At 40.7% G+C, this 22937-nt stretch overlaps 2 protein-coding genes across 3 annotated transcripts; both read right to left on the bottom strand.

The window, feature by feature from the left end:
- Positions 1-369: 369 nt before the first annotated feature.
- NUP35 (nucleoporin 35) lies at positions 370-11294 on the bottom strand. Of its 2 annotated transcripts, none has more exons than XM_068686452.1 (9): positions 11135-11294; positions 10557-10730; positions 8659-8786; positions 6977-7037; positions 6237-6378; positions 5789-5858; positions 5571-5699; positions 1274-1438; positions 370-934 (listed from the first exon to the last, which is right to left on the bottom strand). In XM_068686452.1, the coding sequence occupies exons 1-9, from the start codon at positions 11151-11153 to the stop codon at positions 857-859; spliced, it is 966 nt and encodes a 321-aa protein (XP_068542553.1). In that variant the 5' UTR covers positions 11154-11294; the 3' UTR covers positions 370-856. The 2 variants fall into 2 exon arrangements, with proteins under 2 accessions (XP_068542553.1, XP_068542554.1); XM_068686453.1 differs by having other exon boundaries at positions 10557-10727; positions 11135-11287.
- A 21-nt stretch (positions 11295-11315) lies between these two features.
- On the bottom strand, positions 11316-17376 carry DUSP19 (dual specificity phosphatase 19). Its single transcript, XM_068686457.1, has 4 exons — positions 17071-17376; positions 16945-16991; positions 15871-16023; positions 11316-12560 (listed from the first exon to the last, which is right to left on the bottom strand). The coding sequence occupies exons 1-4, from the start codon at positions 17288-17290 to the stop codon at positions 12339-12341; spliced, it is 642 nt and encodes a 213-aa protein (XP_068542558.1). The 5' UTR covers positions 17291-17376; the 3' UTR covers positions 11316-12338.
- Positions 17377-22937: the final 5561 nt, after the last annotated feature.

The raw sequence follows: 22937 nt of genomic DNA, 5'->3' as shown, positions 1-22937 counted from the left end.
TCCTGAAATGAACGCAGCTCTGGTCACTGACATACTACATTTTTCTACTCAGTTATTTCAGCTCAACATTTTACAGTTTAGTGTAGAAGGTGCTAAAACGTGTTCACTTATGAAGTGCATACCACAATGAGATACCCATGGAGATAACTTACATAGGAATATGTAGTTTAAGCATTCTCACAGGTAAGTAAAAATACTGAAACTCTAACTAGTTTTAACACAGGTGGTACTTCAATAAGTCAGCAGCATCTCCTTGGCTGGTAAACACTTCTATAAAGATTAAGCAGCATCATACTATTAAGAGTAATGCAAACAGTATTTCCTAATAGAACTAGAACTCATACTTCTCTAAAAAGAATCTAAGAAAACTTAACTTTACTTAGCTTTATTAATAAAACAATTAAAAGGTTGCTGTGACATCTGGAACAAGATGTCAGATAATTGTAAAACAATGAATACAGACTAAAAAAGAATTAAAATCACATGTACTAAGAACCGTCTCTGTCCCGGGGAGCCAGCTGTAAATAGCATTCTTCCTGCAAGTATGCCATCATCTTTACTGGGAAGTAATTCACAGAAAGTCATCACAGGGGAAAAGTCAGTGCTTATATTTTTACAATCATGCATTCAGAGCACAAACAGGAAACAAGCACTTATTTACACGGATTCAGTTTTTAAAACCATGTGTACATTGCCATCATTTAAAGTGCAAGCTACATGTCTGCTGAATTCGTTGAAGGCATAACAGGTGAGATGCAAATTAAAATACTGACACCAGTAGTTATACAACTAACCACTGATGACAGTAGCATATTTCAAACCCTGACCAACTCAGTATGTTACTTCCTCTTGTATATTACCAGCCAAACATATATTCCATTGCTTTAGATACAATACTTTCATCTTTCCTAGGCGTCTGTCTGTCAGAAACCACCTAGAAAACAGGGAAAAACAGTAAGAGAAAAAAAATCAGTTCGTGTATAGTTAATTCTTTTTACACTAACTTTTTTTTTTTGTAATTTAAACGTTACTATATATTGACAAACACCTAAGTTTCAATAGTTCTCAATCTCTGGAAAAGTGAAGAGTTGTGTTTTTGTTGTTGTTTTTTTTTTAATGATTTTATAGGCCAAACTGACAAAGTTTGTACCTGTGTCACATCTTTACCCAATCACTGTAAGAACTGACAAGAAAAAGGCCCAAGGTCCTATTAAAGCATATCAAGCCTCACACACAACACAAAAAACACACATTTCCGTTTCCCTTAGAATACCTGGTAGTCACTAGTGGAAGCTTTATATGCTGTTGCAAGAGGTCTCATTGTAGAAATTCTTGGAGTACTTGCAGGTTGTACTGGTGTGCCTACAGATTTTGTAGGTGGAGTGAAAACTGAAGACACTGGAGATGTAGAGCTTCTTTCAAAGTTTTCCATCACAGCCTAGAAAAAAGGTTAATGCAATATAAGTGAATATTTAAAAGTAGCGTTTGTAAATTTATCTGGAGTTGATAGAAGCATTCGTATGCCATAGAAAGCGGTAAGTACACTTAAAGTGCCTGTCAGTAGAGAGCACACAAGGTGCTTACACACAACTCCAAGCATTTTTCTCACTGCAGTTATGTGTATTTTGCATTAGGTGCCACCGCAAAGCAAAGCTCATAATCTGTTGGCTGCATGTACTAAACATCAGCCAAATTTGAAATCATACATAGAATACTGTAAAACTTGCAACAAGCCTCATCTTTTTCAGGCCCATTTGAACACAAGTAGCATAACATCCTCCTCCTAGATATGTCTAAAATATTTTATCTGTTCTGTTTAGGAGAGCCTCCAAGTCTTTATGAACTTGCACCTTCTGGGTCAGATTCAGTTTACCAAGAAGCTTCATTTACTCCCTTTAGCAAACGCTACAAAATAGAGTCTTCAGGCTCCTTTTCTAAGCTTATTTATGTGCATTTAGAAGGGAATGCATATGAAACGGAAGACACAACAAGCCACTTAATGTAAGCTATGCATTCCAAGAAGGATCCAGAGAACACAAGACGGGAAAATGACAACCAGTCAGGAGAGACATGATTTATTGGATTCTGACTCAGTGGAGCATCCATACACAGCATTCAACCAGCCTAAGGAAAGCAGAAATCCAGAAACACGTGTGGCAGAGGAAAGCTTTCCAAAAATACTGGGTAGGATTAGCATCTTATGTAGGTGGCTGCTGACTGCTCACTCATTTCCATGTGTTCCCCTCATGCTTATATCTACTTTTAAATCAGAAGCCCATACTGATATAAAATCCATCTTATTTACTTTTCAATTTGTGAGATGTGTTCATCTAATTTCCTCCCTTTCATCTGAAACTAAGGCTAAAGAGGGACTAATATTCTGGCAATGAGGCTCTGCATGAATTAAGGGCACCAGATACAGGGGACAAGCCTGAAGGGAGCAAAGGGAGAAGGCAAGACCGGGGCAGGACCCTCCACTGCGGTGTGTATGGTCTACCGAGGGAGGCAACCCCTATGGGTATTGACTGCTGAGTGAGAGGGCCTCGACCAGACTTCTCCCACACTAAGGTCAGGTTGTCCCGAGAAAATAAAATAAACTTTTTTTAAACCCATATAAAATTGTGATTCGTTTTCCAGGAGCTGGATTACCCCAACAGGCTGAACTGCAACACAAGCCCAAATCGACCCTGAAAGCAGGCCCAACCCAATTGAAGGCGTTTGCCTATTACGATCCAGCTATGTGGGCAGAAGATGGATCCTGGGGCTATAGGACCCCAATATATATGCTTAATAGAAAAACTAGGTTACAAGCTGTAGTAGAAATAGCTGTAAATAAAACCAGAGATGCACTTGGATTAACTGCAAAACCAAATACCAAGATGAGAACTGCTTTGTATCAAAATCGCTTAGCTTTGGATTATTTACTAGAGCACAAGGAGGAGGAGTCTGTGGAAAATTTAACCTTAGTAATTGCTGTTTAGAGATTGATGATGAAGGTGGTTCTTGCTAGTAGCTGGTAGGATGCTATGTTTTGACTTAGGATAAGAAGAATGCTGATAACACATTGATGTTTTAATAGTTGCAAAGCAGCGCTTACACCAAGCCAAGGACGTCTCAGCTTCTTGCTCTGCCCTGCCAGCGGGCAGGCTGGGGGTGCAGCAAGAGCTGGGAGGGGACAGACCCAGAACAGCTGACCCAAACTGGCCAAAGGGAGTAATCCACACCATCTGACACCATGCTAAACAATATATAGGGGTGGCTAGCGGGGGGAGGATGACTGGACTGCTCGGGGTTAGGCTGGGCATCAGTCAGCAGGTGGTGAGCAATTGCATTGTGCATCACTTGTTTGTACACATTACTATTAGTAGTACTATTGTCATCATTATTGTTGTTATTATTATTGTTATTATTATTTTCCTGTCTTTATCTCAACTCACGGGCTTCACTTTCCCATTTCTCTCCCCCATCCCCGAGAAGGAGGGGGGGGTGAGCAAACAGCTGTGTGGTGTTTAGCTACCAGCCGGGTTAAACCACAACAGAAGGAAAAGCTGTAAATGAACTTGTAAAAGAAATGTAGAAAATTGCACATGTCCCAGTTCAAACTTGGAATGGAATCGATGTAGGAGGACTGTGGGAGGGGGCTTTATGGGTGGTGATTGGCTTGCTAAAATAAGCATGATTGTATTGGGGATATGTGGAGGATTGTTAATAATTCCATGTTTAATACCTTGTATTACCAGACTAATACACTCGCTTATACAAAGAATGCAAATATCTGCAGTACCTGTTGACCCAGAACCAGGGAAAGAGAAAACCCATTCCCTGATGATAATAAAAACAAATGAAGATCCAAAATTGATATCAATTTGGCAAGTATTGACGCGATTGTAAAGGAAAACATGAATCAATACCATGAAAAAGGAGATGGGGGATTGTGAAATATGTTCATCTGATTCGTGTCAATATGGAACAATGCTAGGGCCACATGATATGTGGAAATGTGAGCTTCTGTCTTACATACCCTTGTATAACCACAAGTCTAAGAAAAACAGAGCGGTTAACGTATCTAGTTCTTGTATCATGCACAGGAATGGTCCAGCAATTTGTGTCAATAAGGGATTTGAAGGGTTAACATTGAGGCCCGGGGCTAGGGGATAAGAAAACAAAGGAGTTTCAGAATAACTGCTAACTACTATGACTATTGCATGGGACACTATGCAAGTCTCTGATATCTGGCCAAGAAATTAAGGAGAAGGGAAAAGCTGAAAGACAACTAAAAGACGAAGCTTGCATGGGATGCTGCGCAAGTCTCTGACATCCGGCCAACATGGACCAAGGAGAAGGACAAGGACAAAGCTCGGGAGGAAGACTATGAGCCTTCAGCACGAGAGACCCCCAGAGGGACCACTGGAGACTGATACGCATGCTCCAGTGGGAGGATTTGGATTTCAGGAACTAATTATAATAACCCTGCCTTTTCTAGAAGTAGTAATAATCTGTATTAGCCTAGGAGCATAAAAACCAGCTGCCTGATGTAACTTGCATCCATCTTGGTAGAGCAGAGACTCCTGGCACACCCAGTGCTGTTTGCTTGCCTCTATTCATTTAATAAATTGTAAACTTTAATTGCAATCCCATTTGCGACTCAGTCATTTCTTACAGATTGCAAGAAGTTTTACAGGCTAATGTCAAGCCCTCAATGGCTTTGTCTCCAGAATTCACTTGCCTCCACAGTACAGATTGTTTGTTCGTATTTTAAAGCAGACACTATACACAAGAAGCAATAAGAATTCAAAAACAAGGAAGAGATCAGATATCTGACAAATGTCCCAAATCATCACGTGTAGAGTTTCGGTTTATAGGAAATGCAGTCAGTGATACAAACTGGAAAGCAAAATATTAAATAAGAAGAGAGAACCAAACCCCTACCATTAGAAGCCCATGGAAGAAAGGGGCACTGAACTATGTTCGTCTCTGAATTTTAATCAATATAAAGAATGCTTCAATCTGATAAGAGATCAAGTAATTTCAAGCTCAATTTCTAGGACCTTCTTCTCAGAAGGTTTACAACTGAAAACTTACATTATTTCTTTGTGTCACTTATCCTTAGAGTAGACAAAAGAAGAATAGGGTTAGGACTGTGTTGCTCACAGGTTTTCTGCCTAATGTAGTAAGATAAACTAAAGAGTCAGCATCAGGCAAGTAGTCACATAAAAAGGAGTCAGAAGATTCAAGCGACAACTGGGAGCAATAGCAGTCTTAATCCACCCTCACGCATCTACCGTAGTCCCTCACTTGTCTCTATGTTATGGTTTCACTTTATCTTACGCAGCAACACAACTCCATGTATTATAGCTTCCATCTGTCACAGATTTCCCATAACGATCCTTCTCAGCAGGTCATTTTGTTGACTAAGTAAGAAAAATTCACGTAAGGTATAATAGACTATATAACAACTACATGCTGCTTTGTTATTCAAACAAAAAAAAAAATAAAGGGAGTGGAGGAAATAAAGAGGAACTCCAAAAGCAGAGTGCCTTACATTTAAATGAGAGCAGTAGTTAACTTACTTTATCTATACAAGGTTTGACACCAATCATGATAGATTCACCAAAAATTCTTCCATCTTTGCTTAAGGCTTTTCGGGCTTGAAGCTTAGACTGATATCGAATATGCATCCAATTTCCTGTGTTGGACATCTACATGCGATTAAATGAAAAAAATTGTGAAATTTAGTCTTTTTAAACAATGAGACAGTGTTTCCAGAAATAAGTTTCGAAAGACCTACCACGTGCTTTAGTATGTTTCCATATTGAGCAAACTGTAGAAGAATATATGAAGCAGATGCTTGAGGAAACCTGAAAGACAGGAAAAATTCTCCAAAATTATGAGTTGTTCAGGATTTTTGGTGCTAAAATGCAACTCTGTGAAGGGCTTTAAGAAATCCAGAACAGACCAATATGTTAATACTGTTTTAGAAGCAGTAACTTGTGTAATACTATCTTCCAGGCAATTTTACTTTGCCACACAAAGTTGTAGAATGGTGCCTTTTCAACTGAAAATAATAATAATGCAGTTTAAGTTAACAGATAGGTACAACTGCTGGCTTTAACCACAGCTGCATTTCCTGCATAACCCAGGAATGCCAGATAGCAACAACATCCAAGCGCTACTTGTTCCCATACACTGCCAAGACTTCGCCCATGATGCTCCTAATATTTGAGACATTAACTTACCCAAATACAGTTACCCATGTGTCATCAAGTTGATCTTCTGAAGTTAGGGAATCACCCTGAGTATAAAAAGGATCTAGCTGAGCAGGAGATAGAGTAGTCTTCCTGGGCTGTCCAATACTTGCAGGACTGAACACACTTGAAGCTGTTAAATTGAAATGGTGCTGTTTAGCAAGTTATTTTTGCAAGACAGCTTAAAAGCCTCTACTAAAAGAATTAAATTCAGTATTAAGCGTTTCACTTGTACATGAAAGAGGTTTGGTAGAGGTTTATTTGCAGACAGACAGTAAATTAATCCAAACTTCATAACTGACAAGATACTACTAAGTTTTGTGACTAGTTCCCTAGCTTCCTCCTTAACCCCTAAACAGCAACAGATGAATACAGGTATCAAATAAGAACAGTGCACCCAGAGTTCAGCTTAGCAAGAAGCCATGGGTTCATTCAGAAAATATGAAGATGGAAGGCCAGTCATCCATCTCTGCAGTTTAACTCAAGTATAAACACCTCTGTGCTCACTTGAGGAAGATTCTATATAAGGAGTAAGTAAAGTTGACTGAAAGTCAGCCAGCCTGAACGGAAAAGTATTTCCTATCCACACACTATCTGAAAAGCTAGTTAAAAGAACAGATGCAGGTCCTTTGCAACTTAGCAAGGAGTTGGTGTAGTTTGGACATTTATGATTTTTGCCTACTAAGGAATGAATTAACAAAGTAAATTGCCAATTTTAATAGAACATCTACCTGTTCCAGAGGTTGATGGCATATTTCCAACCAGCGGGCTCTGTGTTAGGGAAAAGCTGGCCTGCATTAAAAACACAGAAAGTAACAAATCATTCTTACTGGTACACTGTTCAGATCAGAAGAGATCTTCTTAAGGCAACCTAAGTATCAGGCGGGAATATTGAGCCTGCCATAAGTTAGGAGTAACTTACAAGTAATAGCAGACATTACATTTGTATTTAACACAAGGTTCCTAAAGAAGCTATTTGACACCTTTTACATTCCAGCACCCAATAGGCCTCAACTATTACATTCTGGAGTTTCCAACTGATTAGTAAACCTTAAAATATGCAGTTAAATTTAAGCTTCTTATCAAGAGTTAAGTATTAGGGTGTACAGGAATGCAGACCAAACTACTCCACATAAGGCAAGCAACACAAGCAACAGGATTGAAAGCATCTAGAGTATTTTAACTAACAAGAAAGCACTGCTGTTATACGAGAAAAAAGGCTTACTTAAAGTTAGGTCAAGCTCTAAGCATTGGAAAATTTGGTTAACAAACCCTTCACCTAACACCAATCACATGTACTTTGTGAAGCTTGGTAACTTTTGGTATCAATACTCAGAAATCTTCTACTGCTTCTTTCCCAAAATAGGCATTTCACCACTGCTATCAGCCAGCAATTCACACTAAGTGCATACTGATGGAAAGGATGCCAGTATCATAAACCATCAACATCTGTTTTTCACCTTCTGAACAGCTCAGAACAATTGTGGTCATTACTACTTTCCCTCTAAATTATTTAGTGTCAAGTTCTAATTGCTAATAGTTTGGGATGTTGTTCTTTTGTTTGTTTAAAAACAAACAAAAAAAAAGAATTTCAATATCTGAAACAATTTTAGCATATTTTTTTTTTTTTTTATCTGCAATCATGGCATATCTTAGAAAGAAGTTCAAATGAACTGCAGCACCTGTGAGCCCAGCCGCTTGCATTCTCATTTTTTTTTTTTTTTTTTTTTTGAAGTTATCTAGTCCTTTAACACAGTAAAGGACTCTTTCCCTCTTTGGAAAACATTCAGAATAAACCTTTCAGAAGGCAAAATTCAATGAAATGTCTACTCAACCAGTGAAAGGCCTTCTCCCTGCATCAACAGATGCATGTTCACTGACGCTAACCCACTAACGCTTGACTGCTCAGTTGAGGTAAGCAGAGGAACTTATTATTAGCATAACCTTCTAGAAATTTTACTGCTGCTCTTTTAAAGTTAACCCCACCCTCTCGCCCAAATCTTGATCAGATATTTTACATAAATGTCCTTCTACCTTGGTAGCATTGCCTCTGTTGCCTACTAAAAGGAAAAGAACACATATTTGGACCTTTCTGGCAATCAGCAGATTAATAAATTAACAGGAAGGTGAAAAGCTGTAACAAGTTCACATTTGTCACATACAAAGCACAACAGAAGAACGATTGCTGTTTTTCTTTCTCTGCAGTCTATCGAAAAACCTTAACAACAGGAGATAGCTTATTACTTCACTTTTCTAAATTCTCAGTTATATAAACCATTGTAGTGAAGTGTCTTCAGATCATGCTGTTACTTAATTTAGTTATTTTGCGTGCCTGTTCCTCTGTACCCTGAGAGATGCAATCATGGAGCTATCTCACATCTGCTAAGGAAAAGGCAGTACTTAAAACACTTACTGGTCTTCTTGAGGTTAGCGGTGTAGATCCAAGCCCAGGACTAGATAAGTCATCATATATGCTTCTAACTGGTGGAGCACCACTTTTGTCTTTGTGCGTGGGGACTACTGGCTGTGGGGGAGAGCCACCTGCAATTAAAAGGATAAAATGAAAAACATGAGAAAACTTGTAATTTCAGTCTAGGGCTAATTGCTCTTGGAAGTTCAACAGAAATTTAGTCATGACAGACTTGATTCGTTCACTAGGGGTTAAGACCAGCTGACCAAACTGTTCAGGTTTGAATGTTCTGTGCAAGAATACCTCCTATTTACCAGGAGGTCTCTTTACAGAAACAGCATTTAAAACTTTCAGATCTCTGGATACCAAATACACCTGATTAAACTCGTTACATTCACTACTTACACGCACTTGCTCTTTGTAGCTATGCTCAGAACTGCTGGTATTTTTCTATTTTGAGGCAGATTAGAGATAGAGCTTCATTGTTTCAAAGACTAACCTCTTGTAGCAGAGATGAAAAACCATGTTTAAGACTTCAGGGGCATACTACATGCTAAAGAATCATACAAAGAAGTGCACAAACATGACACATGCCATCACAACCCCACTGTCCAACTCCTTTATTTAATATGAAACTTCATTAGAAAGAAAAGCGTAAGCTCTTGAAAACAAGAACTACTTCGCATTTGGACAGGATGAAGTAAACTAAACTCCCTTTTTTCACTGACTGAAATATTTTTATATACGCCTTTGAATACTTTGTGTGGCTTTACCGCAGAAAAAGCGGTTTGAACAAACAGCTTTTACTTACAGAAAAAAACGTGTCACTTAAGCTTTTCAGAAGTACTTTTCAATCCTTAACTCTGAGCTTCAATACTCTCTCAACAGTGTAATACACTCAAGAGCTGCTACACTGCATTAATAAAGTACTCCATCCTCAAGGCCTAAGTTCAAAGCATGTACTTAACCACTCATTTTGGTTAGTGTCTTATTCATTTCTCCTTTTCTGTAACTGAAACTCTGTGGCTGTAATAATCCCTTTAAAAAATTATTAGACCAAATTCACGTGAAATAATCATATGCCAAAGTTTCCTAAGAGACTTGCATTTAAGGAGAAAAAACACAAACAGAAAGCAGGAAAACAACAGACAACCACTCCTACTATGAAACTAAAAGAGAAAGTACTTATCTTGGAGTACTTTCACACTTACTTTCTTCCAAACAGGTAGCACACAAATGCCACCTTGTATCCATATTAGGCCAAATAATTCATTACTAAAGCCAAGACCACCCATGATACGAAAAAGACAGAGGTACAACTATTGCTTCATTCTTCTATGAAACTGACATGTAATGTCATCATTCCTGAAGCACAGGTTAAAAAAAAAAAAAAAATTCTTCTGCATCTATTGCTGGGAAATGTCACTACTCCAACCCATAAAATTAAACTACTATACACTAATTAAGGAGTATATATCCTAATTTTTCTCTTTCCAGTTTTGTAAGTCTGAAAACCAAATAAAGGCTTTCTAGAATTGACTGTAAAGAAACCAGCTGCCCCAGAAGCTGCCTGTAGAAGTTCGCAAACACATCTCTCTGCTGCAAGCAAAGAAAACGTTGATAGCTCTACATACAGTCAATGTGTAAAGAGATATAGAAACTGAGTTTACGTTAGGCAAGGCTTGTGTTACCTTCCCAGTAAAAGCAACTGTTTCTGGTACCAAAGCTGCTATGTTTAAAGCATTTATTGAGTCTACTCTGAAGAACTTTGACAAACTTAATTGAACGTGCATGAACACAGCGTTAAGCAGTTTATAAAGCCTGCAGCAGCCACGCTGAGCAATAAGATGAACCAAGTTTTCTCTTTCGGGCTGAATTCTCCACATGTTCTGAGTGCTGACCTGCAAGCAGGGGGGATCTCATTTCCATCACGCCGACAGCAGGGCCGCTCAGGGCGCGGGGCTGCGGGGTCACCGGCGCCGGCAGGTCGCCCATCAGGAAGCCGGGCAGGAACTGCGCGCTGGCTCCTGGCTTGGGGGACGTGGGGGAGCCCAGAGTCATCGGCTCCGCTCCTGCTGCAAGGCAAACGAGGGTCAGAAACACCCAGCGCCTCAAACGCTCCGCGCCACCGCGCTGCTTCAGCAGCGGGTCGGTTTAAAAGAGAAGAATATATCGCGAGTGAGACGCTGCAACTTCGCCTGCTTGACACATAAGATATCTCGGCCTTTCCTTTTTAAAAACAGCAAGAAGCGCCGAGCCTCTGCTCCTAACAAATATCGCCGTGGGGGCGCCTCGCATTAGGGGTGCACCCTGACCAGCCCGGCCGCCCACGCCGCCTGGCCCGGGCCCACCGCGCCCACCTCGCCGCTTCCCCTCAGCCCAGCCGCCGCGGCCAGGCTCGCGGCCCCCCGGAGGCTCCCTGCGGACGGGGAGAGAAGGGGAAGGAGCCCAGAGGGTCGGGGGCAGCCCCGCGGCTCACCTGCGGGCGGCAGCTCCATGGCGGAGGCGGCGGGAAAGGGCCGGCGGCGGCAGCGCTTTCAAACGGGCCGGCCCTTCCTCCCGCCGTCACTTCCCGCCGCCATCTTGTGCCGGGCCCGCCTCCCGCCTCAGGCACTGTGACAGAGCAGCCACACGCGGGGCTTTTTTTTTTTTTTTCTCGGTTTATTGCGTACCAACACATCCAACCGCTTAGAGCAAAAATACAGCTGTTAATAACATTTTATTTTTTTTTTTAAACAGATTCTGTGGTGTGGTTTTGTGTTTTGTTTTGTTTTGCATACACATCAACTTAAGATGCTTTTCCCAGCCTGAGAACTGTCAGGGTGGTACAAAGAAAAATAAAGCAGTGCTATCTATCCTATGGTGTCTGTTCCTTACATATGATGTGCAAGAGTGAGGGGACAGGAGTGGAGGAATGAATGCAAAGACAAGGCAGCATCAGGGAGATACAAATGTTCTTCATATCTCCACTGAAGTAACTACCAAAAAAAAATGATAGCTTGGTTCCCACCACTTCACAAGCATCATATTAGTGCACTTCAAGTCACTGCTTGATGGGAAATAGTAGAAAGAAATTAAACATTAAAGCATCCTACACCTTTTTGCTTCCATCAAAAGACCATCTGTTTTAATTTCTAAAAATATTTAATGGCTGGCTAGCCCACAAAAAGTAATAAATTCCTTTTTAGTTGCACTACCAATTTAAGATCCAATAGGAAGGTAATTTATTATATGAACATCTTATTATCTAGATTTTACACTCAACTAGGATGGATAAAGATTTGGTTTAGCATTAAAGAAAATAGGGCAACTTTATTATCTCAGTTAAGATTTTATTTCCGTTCTCTACCGCCTGCATTCTCTCATGGTTCAATTAAAAAAAAAAAAAAAAAAACTCTTTATTCTACTATTGCAAAGAAAAATTATCTTTTATCCTTGCACTAGGAAAAGCTTGCTCTTGGGTTAGATCATCTCTCAAATCAGTGTAGTACCATATGGCCTTTAGGCTAGATGCTGAAAAATGGGGACAGAACGGTGAACACCGGGGAGAAAAAAAAATAAATAAATAAAAATAAAGACTTCAAAATGCACCTGTGAAAGGGGACTGCAAAACGAGAGATAAAAGTACAACCAGCATCTGGTACTGTATAGTCAGAACAGATTGTTTCACTTTGCCCTTTTGATCAGTCGTGATCATCTATGCTTCCATTTGCCTTTATATTCTGTTCTTCGTACTTGTGAAGCTGCTCCATGAAGCCAGGATTTGGACAAACAGCCGGCCTTGCATTTTTCACCAAGGAATAGGCACTAGCAAAATTCAGTCTTTCTGAATTCATCAGAAAACCGATGACTATTGCTGCTGCACGAGAGACTCCTGCATTACAGTGGACCAGCACCACACCATCCTTCAAGAAACAAATGAAACATTAATTGGGATATTTGTTAAGTAGATAAAAACAAGAAACATCATAGCAAAGGGACTTTATCTACAGTCTACTCAAATTTTTTAAAAGTTCCTTGCTGAGCTCAAAGCAAATATATACACACAAATAACTCCAAAACCAGATATATAAGCCCAAAACTGAGTATTTTTGTAATCAAGGCCACTTTATAATTACCAAATACTTCAGATCTAACTAATGTTTCAGAACTGAAAAACATTCCTGTGTCCCTTTCCCCAACACCTTCCAACTGCCCCCCTACATAAAAAACAAATCACAGATATCTGGGATCCTTGATCTACTTGGGTGCTAACTTTAAAATTTATTTTATTTGCAATATGGAAAGGAACTTAACTCTATCTTGTTACCAGGTTAAAAATACAGAAAGGCAGCAAACAGCTAGGCACAGAGGCAGATATTAGAACATCCTGTAGTTTCAGTCACACGCTTCTTGCATACTCTGGAGTTCTTCAGTGAAGATTCTGGGTAAGCAGGATCATGCATAGGAATAGAGAAATCAGAAAAGATATCGTGTGATTTGCAACAAATCTCTACCTCACCATCGTACTGCTGATACAATTGTAGTGGTTGGTACAGCTGCTTCAACTATGGCCCCTTGCCTGGGGACTAAGGTGCTAAATCCAATGCTACTGAGCTTCTTGTCAATTCACAAATGTTTCTCCTGGTGGTTAAAATCAGGCTTAGCCTGTATTACATACAGAATTAGTATTAGCCTACTTAAAAATTTCTTGCACAATCTTTGAGACACCTGAATGACGCTACAAAGATGCTGCAAGTTCCATTACAAAATACGGAGCAGAAAGACATCTAGATAATCTAGAGTGGCTTCAGACACATTTCCAGTGTCCAGGCTCTGTGACCTTGTCATGGTTGTGTGCCAGTTTATGGCCTGGCAAAGGCTTGGCCTGAACTGTTTGCCAAACACCACTTTTCAACAACAACAACAAAATCATGAGCATCTCCATATTCTGAATGAAGATATTAAAACACGATACAATCAAACGTATTTGGGGCTATGCAAATATCTTCTAAACATAAACAGCCTGCTCTGTCTGTCCTTCACATGCACAAATTATTCAATGGACATGTTGCCCAGAGGAAGAAAAAAGATGTTGTAGCCAACAGGGCTGCAAGAACTTTATGATTTAAGTCACAAAGCTGGGAGTTCCAATTACCTGGTGTATTCATGTACACACAGAGCAGAAAATGGTTCCTGCTCCAAAAGTCTTCCAATTTAAAAAAATAAGACAAAGGAGTATGAGTTGTATTATCCTTGTTGATGAAATGCTAAGCTGAGAGGCGAGGAATGACTTGCTCAAGTTAACACAATAAGATTATGGCGGAGCTAGGAACTGAATCTAAGCTTGCACATCCCAGCAAAATGAATCACAAACCCACTCTTTTTTCACAATGGAAATCACATCCCCTTCGCATCGCCTGCCGGAAACTGCAACCTTCACTCACTTGCTCACATTCATAGGGGTGTGTTTCCTAATCACAGATTGTAGCACAGTAGAAGGCAGACTTCTACATGTACCTCCCCTCACTTAGGAATATCACTGGCAACTCTTAATCCACTGTCTCCTTTACAAAAATAAACCATTAAAATTACTGTTATGCTACAGCTAATGAAGAAATTACTGCAGCTTAACCACTATAGATCCGGAGTAGTGTTTACTGATTTAATCAGTTTTTAGTGATTTTACTCAGAAAAATATTATTTTACTGATATTTTTTTCCAGGCAAACCTACCATAATTGAGATTAATATTTAACAGTGGCACTGAAGATAAAAAATAAGCAGTGAAAGTTATCCTTTTTTTTTCTTTGTAGAGTTCATGCTTTATTTTCCACATTCACATTGCTTTAAAGTTTTTATTTATGCCTACTTTGTAATACATTGCCAAAAACTATATATAATGATATCCACAGAGTAGACTTGAAAACACAGGCAATCACATTAAATCAAATATAATACTGAGCATATTCATTTTTCCTTGCTAAACCCTGTTGCTTATTTATATGAAGTTGAATTGGCACATCATTCTTGACTAATTTTGCGTTATATATGAGCCATATGATTTGACACAGGTCACCATGTCATGGAAAATCCGCCTGCCAATTTGCAGCCTAGAGGAAGAGGTGAGCTCTGATCAGTATCAGAATTTGTACCGTGATGTCTACAGACTCAAGCAGTTAACAGTTTTAGAAAACTCGATCCTGTTACAAGTACCAGCTGTCAGCAACTTGCTGAACAGTGCATGCTTTATTTACATTCTCTAATTTAAATGCTCTCACACTACTTTATTGTTAACAATGTTTTAGTAATAATTTCTTATATAGCATGTTTTCTCATCAGTGAAGGGTCTCTCCCTCTGCCACTTTAGGAGATGAAACAGTAGTATCTCTTTGTACTTACACAAAATAGCCCTTCGTGATACACTTTATCATAAGGACTTTTAACACCAGCTTGACAAAGCAAATAAAGTGATTCAAAAACATGCGGAGATTTGCCCCCACACTACTATCATATGCTTCATGAACTGACCTTGCAGAACATCTATTCCATTAACTACCTGATCTTTTGAGTAACTTTTCCATTGCAAAACTACTGATATTTCTGTAAAATAAATCAGGAAAACCACATAGTTTACAAAATAGTAACTGGAACATAAATAGCAGAAGCAGAAAGCAACACCATGCAGTTATGAATGGCAAGTCTCGTTTAGAAATGAAGTGGAAACCGTAACAAGAAACTTTGAATTGGTCATTAAGTGACAATGTGTATCACATAGCTTATAAATGATATATGAGAGGAAAGAACATTGTGTGACACAAAGCAAGCTGGGGCAAGATTATCTTCTTTTATCTCAAGCTATGTAAGTAATGAATATGGTAGCTATAGTAAAATAAGGTACAATAACATCTTGTTGTCACATCATTGTGTTTATAACAAACAATGGTTGTTATAAATTATACAGTAAACCCAAATATAACAAGTAAGAGTCAGGGATAGTCTCAGTTATATGCCGGGCTGCCAAACAACCCCAAATGCAGTCCCATCACCCTATTTCCTATGCTATATCTATTTTTTTCAGCAGTTAAAATCACTGGTTGGCTCCAAGCCTATTAACGCATTCTCTGACAGTCTTGGTACATAACTTTATGTGGATGCATGATTTTTGACAGAAGCTGCTTTATATTTTAAATAGAGAAATAAATAACTAATAGCATTAGTTATTGATATACTGTACCTGGTTTTTGGCCTTCTCAATAAACTCAAAACATTCTGGGAAATAGGAGGTGATATCAGTTTCTGGGATGTCCAGAATAGGAATGGTCTTGTATATAAAGTCATTAACGAAGGCATTTTGGACTCCATATGCCACATTTAAAATATGCGTAACCTAAGTAAAAAAAAAAAAAAAAAAGAAAAGAAAAGAAAAAACGGGCATTTTCTAAAGACAGCAAGCAAAATGAGCAGTAACAATGGCAAATAATTCTTTGTGTAAGTTACAGTCTGCACATGTCTAATAGCATTGATCAATTTTACATACATATGCCGTCTATGACGTGCTTTTTTCCACAAGTTTTACTGTGAGTTAAAATATAGCACAACATACTGTATATATATATACATATATATATATATATATACATATATATGTATGTATATTGTGCTAAATTTCACTTTAACTGAAACAAACTGTCAATTACCATCCAGGCAACAGAGGTATTTCAAGTCTTCATACCTCCTGAAGCTATTTCAAGACTTAGCTTTCATTTATTTAATGTCTGTGTGGGTATTCGAGATCCATTTCAGTTTACAAGGAGGAGTCATGTGATTCAGCACTGCAGCTTAAACAGCTCAGGATGGAACAGAAGTTCTGTTTTACAGTACAGACACACTGTCCAACAGGAAAAGAATAAATATCAGTTTGTAAAAAAAAAAAAGTTTTTAGGTACACTGAATGTGACAGTCAACATATTGCGGGGAAATGTCAAGAAATTTCAAGTGACCATAAATACCTCGCTAGTCACAGATGCCTGTTAACACCTCAGCATTTAGTACCACAAAAGGAAGACCTGCTGTCAGACAATCTGGTCAGCGGGCTTTAAACCTCCTGCTACAAGCCATGTGCTTGAAGAGTTTTCCTTTCCCTCTCATCACAAAGGAGAGGAAATGAAAAGATCTGTGCTCACCCAAATCCAGAGACTGGAGGAAGAATTTTCAGCAGAGAAGAGACATGTCAGTCCACAGGCAGATGATAAAACAGAAAGCAAAGGGAAGGCACAGATCACCCAAGGATACCCCCCCCCCCCGTTACCTTGTGCTTGCTGAGCGTCTCCAGATCGTGCGCGGCGTCCTGCGAGCCTGCGAAGACAGCGAGCCCGTTGCCGCCGCCGCCGCTCCCCTCAGGCCCCTCGGCGGCCGCCCCTCGCCCCGCACTCACCCAGCAGCAGCCAGGGCCGCACGGCGCCGACCTGCAGGTCGCAGCTCAGGTCCCGCACGAAGCCGCCGCCCGGCAGCGCCTCCTCCTCCTCGGCCACCTGCAGGCAGGCGCCGCGCCACGTCTCCACCAGCCGCCTGCCCGTCAGCGTCGTCACCCGCGTGCGCTGCTGCCGCAGCTTGGCCCTGGAGAAGCTCCGGATCTCCTGGGCGAGGGAGTGCATGGCACCGGCACCGACACCGGCACCGACACCGGCTGCCCGCCGCACGGCCCGGCCCGGCCCGGCCCCGGGGCGGTGCCTGGGCTCACGGTCGCGCCGCCCCCGTGGCCGCCATTACTGCCCGCACGGCCCCGCCCGGCCGCGCTGAGGGAATGTTATGTGTAATATACATGACTTATAACACTAAATATAGTTATAAATAACGCCAAATATGGTGTTATGTGTGACATTTTTATTCATAAAGTTACATGGTATTGCCGTTAAATTGCACCCAAAATTCACCTCAGTTGGTTGTTTTTTTTTTTTAAATCCTTCTTGTCAGTTAATAGGATAAAGTTGCATAAATTACTACAGTGCATCCCCTCTGATGTTAAAATGTCCATAACTGTCCTTGTGCTGACAGGATATGACTGGAAAGATCCTTCTGATAGTTCCCTAGTATAGAACCAACTACAGGCAATTTAGTTCCACATACGGAGGTCTATAAGTGCCTAGTCAATTCAAGAAGTATAAAGTGTATAAAGAAGTCAATTCAAGAAGTATAAAGAAGTATATAGTGTTAGGAGCTGCAACAGTATAAAGTTATTTCTAGGGACTACAGAGGCAATCTTATCACATGAATTAGACATAAAATTAAGCTCATCTGAGAAAGGCAGAATGCTACGGTGTCAGGAAAAGCGACAGTGAAAACTGAGAGATAAAACTAAGGAAAAGAGTTAGGATGGGGACAGGAAGGCAGCGAAGAGACAAAGGTAACACAGGTGCCAAACAGAAGGCTCCAGGACTAAACGTAGCTTTCAGCAATCATTTTCTACAACTAAATTTACACTCAAAATACAAGCAGGAGGTTTTATAATGTTCTGCACAATAGATCTGTGTTTAGTAGTCTCTCTAAAAGTGGTCTGTGTCTTACAGCAGTTCAAACGATGAAATAGAAGATCATTCATTTTTTAGCAAGGTCTACTGATTAATTTTGATGAAATAGATCAGCTGTAAGCAATGGGGGCTGTGGGTTAGGCCAGGAATTACACAGTAGTTCATGGCTATATTTAAGTTGCATTGGCTTGCTACAGCTGCCCTTGAGAAGTGGTAAAAGAACAACAACTGTGGGGTATCCCTCAAGAATGCAGAGAGCCTCTTATGTCAGGAATTTTGGCAAGGCCTCAGCAAAATCTCCTTGCAGTCTAAACTCAGGAACCTGCCGCTGGAGTAGCAGGGCTCTAGGATTTGTCTCATAATTGACTTCTGCACCATACAAGTATGGGGTATGTTGTGTAAGAGTCTGCAAGACAAAACTGTGACAGAACTGTAAGATGTTTATGATTAAAATTTAATAATACATTTGTATATTGTTCCTTGACATCTGAGGAAGAGTCTGCAATATGTGTGGGTACAGAAAAGGAGCTGATTCCAAAGTATCTCATTCCAAAGTACCTCACTCTCATTCACAACTTTTGTTCCCCAGGGGTTGTAGTTGGGGCCTATCCTCTTTAACATATTTATTGATGATTTGGATGAGGGAATTGAGTGCACTCTCAGTAAATTTGCAGATGACACCAAGCTGGGTGGAAGTGTGTATCTGCCAGAGGGTAAGAAGGCTCTGCAGAGGGACCTGGACAGGTTGGCTCAATGGGCAGAGGCCAAGGGGATGAGGTTCAATGTGGCTAAGTGCTGGGTCGTGCATGTTGGTCACAACAACCCCATGCAATGCTACAGACTTGGGGTAGAGTGGCTGGAAAGCTGTGCACAGGAAAAGGACCTGGGGGTGTTGGTCAATGCTCAACTGGGCATGAGCCAGCAGTGTGCCCAGGTGGACAAGAAGGCAAACGGCATCCTGGCCTATATCAGGAATCGTGTAACCAGCAGGGCAAAAAAGGTGATCATCCCCCCATACTCCGCTCTGGTGAGGCCGCACCTTGAGTACTTTGTTCAGCTTTGGGCCCCTCACTACCAGAAGGACATCGAGGCCCTGGAGCCTGTCCAGAGAAGGGCTGTGAAGCTGGTGAAGAGCCTGGAACAGAAGTCCTGTGAGGGGCAGCTGAGGGTACTGGGGGTGTTTGGTCTGGAGAAGAAGAGGCTCAGGGGAGACCTTACTGCTCTCTGCCACTACCTGAAAGGTAGCAGGGAGCTGGCGGTCAGCCTCTTCCCTCAGATAACTAGTGATAGGGGTAGACAGAATGGCCTCAAGTTGCACCAAGAGAGGTTTAGGCTGGAAATTAGGAGACGTTTCTTCTCAGAAAGAGCACTCAGGCCTTGGAATGCGTTGCCCAGGGAGGTGGTGGCATCACCGTCCCTGGGGGTGTTCAAGGAAAGTTTGGATGTGGTGCTTAGGGACGTGGTTTATTGGGTGACATTGGTGGTAGGGTGAGGTGATCCTGGAGGTCTTTACTGACCTTAATGATTCCATGATTTCGTGATCTTCTGCCAGGAATGGTTGTCATTGCTATAACTACCTTAGCCACCAGGCGTCACTACTGGACATAAAATCTGCACTATTTTTATCTATGTGAAAAGCAAATATTCAGCCAATATTTAATAAGGAACTCGTATATTAATTATTAGTGTGTCAACATTGTAAGAATTAGGTAGAGACTGAATAGTGACAAACAATTTTTTGTCATGCAGGCATTTACATGCTGCTGTCGAGTTGTTCATGCTCTGCATTGCAAGATGAAAGGAAAACTGATTGTGAGATTAGAGTTTAAAATTGGGATCTCAGTCCATTCGTTTCTTGCATGCTTTTCTGAAGATAAAAGAATTCCCTAAAGATATGTCAGGAGTTGGATACTGTCTCTACTTAACTGCATTAGTGGTATTGCTGAATCTTCAGTTTTTGAATAAGCTACCTACCAATGCATACGCAGTAGAGTTTGAAGTTGTCTTTAAGTTCACGGTTCTTCTGTTTTCTGTCAAGAAATTCAACAGAACCTGCTCTAGTAGTTATCAACTGTTACAGAAAACAGCTTGTACACATTCAGAAAGCCCATATGACAATATGTATCATCTCTCTGTTGTATTCATTTCCTTCCACTATTCATTTTGGCCTAGATACTGCTCTTACTCATCCATGCAAAAGAGCCAGCTTCTATCTGAAATGATAATCAGAGATTCCAGATAGCTGACTTTGAGAAACCAGTCTTGTACTCTAAAGAATGTGTACGGCAGAGAGTTGAACTTGATTGCAAAATGCACCAAAATTTGAACATAGATTGCATATATCAATAACTTAACTGAAGCAGAGAATCAAACCATAATTAGTATGCTAGTTATTTCAAACTGAGGTAACCAGATGACTTTGAGGACTGTTGTAAGAGAAATGAGACACCCCCCTTCCAAAAAATATATATACATGTATAGTTAGTTAGTTAGATAGATAGCTCCTATCTAACTAATAATACAAGCTTCTGTTGCACTCTGGAACTTTAATAGCAGAAAATAAATGAGAAGTTGAAAATAACTGTGTGTACCAGTTGGTCATGGGGTGACTCTGAGTCATGACTGCACTGTGGTGATGAGAAAGGCAAGCGTGACCGTGGAATGCATCAAGATATAATTGAAGTAGATAGGGGGGAAATGATAATGCTGTTGTATGAAGTTCTGTAAGCCTTTTCTGAAATGCATTGTGCTGCTTGGGGATGACCATATTTTAAAAGGATATATGAAACAAGTGCACAGAATAGCTTAAATTGCTCTGTATTTGTTGGACACTTGACAAAGCACTCAGTGGTACAATGACCTCTTGGGACAGGCAGCTCATGTCCATACTAACCTGAGCAGCATAGCCCCCTGGCATAATAGGAATTTCCCCACCATTTGTGCCACTGCACACACCAGCACTTCTAGCAATGACTTCCCTGCTTCATACACTCCAGGATGGTGTGCCTCACACAGTGCAGAGGCCCTAATCTGGTGCAGAGTCTCAGTTTCAGCTTTGCAAAGTTGTCAGGTCACGATGCCTACTCTTGCTGCCCTTCCTATCGCTGAAGAAAGTAGCAGTTTGGAGTAACAAGGTCAGGATTGTTCACACCCTAAGCAGAAGGACAAGATGACACATGGGAGGGTGTCTAGTGGATGACGGAGGAAATGCTTTTTTTTCCTTCTAGAAAAAAAAAATCACATTTCCCTTCGGAGTTGTTTGTTTTGGTACATGTCTGCATCCCATACCATATCCCTCATGTAGAGGGGTTTTAACTGAGATGAGTGCTCATTTGTTCTCATCCATTTGTTTTCTTTCTTAAGACTTGTCATGACTAGAGGTGTATCTACATCCATGAAAAAGGCATGAGGCAAAGCAGGCATGAAAAGAATTTTCTGGAAGAAAACGGGGTACCAACAAAGCGTCACTGATGTTATTGGAGAATGACCTGTCCCCATTTTGCTAAGGCAGGTAATGACAGGACAAGGGGGAATGGTTTTAAACTAACAGAGGGTAGATTTAGATTAGATTTTCAGAAGAAATTCTTCACTCAGAGGGTGGTGAGGCCCTGGCACAGGCTGCCCAAGAGAAACTTTGGATGCCCCATCCCTGAAGGTGTTCAAGGCCAGGTTGGAGGAGGCCCTGGGCAACCTGATCTAGTGGTGGGTGGTGTTCCTGATCATGGCAGGGGGGTTGGAACTGGGTGATCTTTAAGGTACCTTCCAACCCAAGCCATCGAGCCATTCTATGATTCTGTGATAGTGGGTGTTTTGTTTTGTTTTGTTTTGGGTTGGGTTGTTCTTTCTTTCTTTCTTTCTTTCTTTCTTTCTTTCTTTCTTTCTTTCTTTCTTTCTTTCTTTCTTTCTTTCTTTCTTTTTCTTTCTTTCTTCCTTTCTTCCTTTCTTCCTTTCTTCCTTTCTTCCTTTCCTTTTTTTCCCCCTAGGAACATAGGAAGAAGGGGTAAGGGCAGGTTGGTAAGTATATGGCATTTAAATATTGCCATAGTAGTTGATTTAAAGAGGGAAAGTTATGGGTAGCCAAACTGTGCTGAAGGCTCTGTACAGAAATTTAGCAGAAATTACCAGGGCATTCCTGCGTGTTCCCTACTGCTGCAGTTACACATACTGTGACCTGCTTGTCAGTGAGTTAAGCTTCAGTGTGTTTGTTTCCAGATATCTGGCTCTGTCTGTTTGTAATGCATTAGAAGCACTAGATGCCATTGGCCAAACAATGCCCAGTTGCCTGTGCTTGGGAATGGGGTGAGACCAGAAGTAGTGGGAGCCTTCTTGAAACTTCTTTGTGCTTTGGTTCTGCATGTCTGTGGTGCTCATTTAGTGCTACAGAGGGTTTCAAACTGTAGGGGGTAATATATATCTGAAGCACACATGTAGTATATCCCCTTTTCTTATTCCCTTTAACATGCGTGTATAAATCAAAACGTCTGTTAAAGCTATGCTTCTGGAATATGCTATATCATTGTTGACCAGCTTTACTTACATATCTCTCTTTTTTTTTTTTTTTTTTAGGTGAAAACAGAGGATGGATATTGGTCAGTCTGGGAAAGGCAGCCAAATCCTCAAATCTTTGAGCTGTTTGTCACCCAGGGTGCCAAGCTGGTGATCTGGCTCCAAAAATGCACATATGAAAGCCCAGTTCATACCACAGAAAACTGCAGACAACCAGGGGTCTTTGTTCCTAATAATCTTGGCAGATCTGTTGACCTGCTCCGAACAC

Source organism: Anas acuta, chromosome 6 (genome assembly GCF_963932015.1).
Source record: "Anas acuta chromosome 6, bAnaAcu1.1, whole genome shotgun sequence".
Taxonomy (NCBI): domain Eukaryota; kingdom Metazoa; phylum Chordata; class Aves; order Anseriformes; family Anatidae; genus Anas; species Anas acuta.
This window is presented reverse-complemented; position numbering and strand designations above follow the sequence as displayed.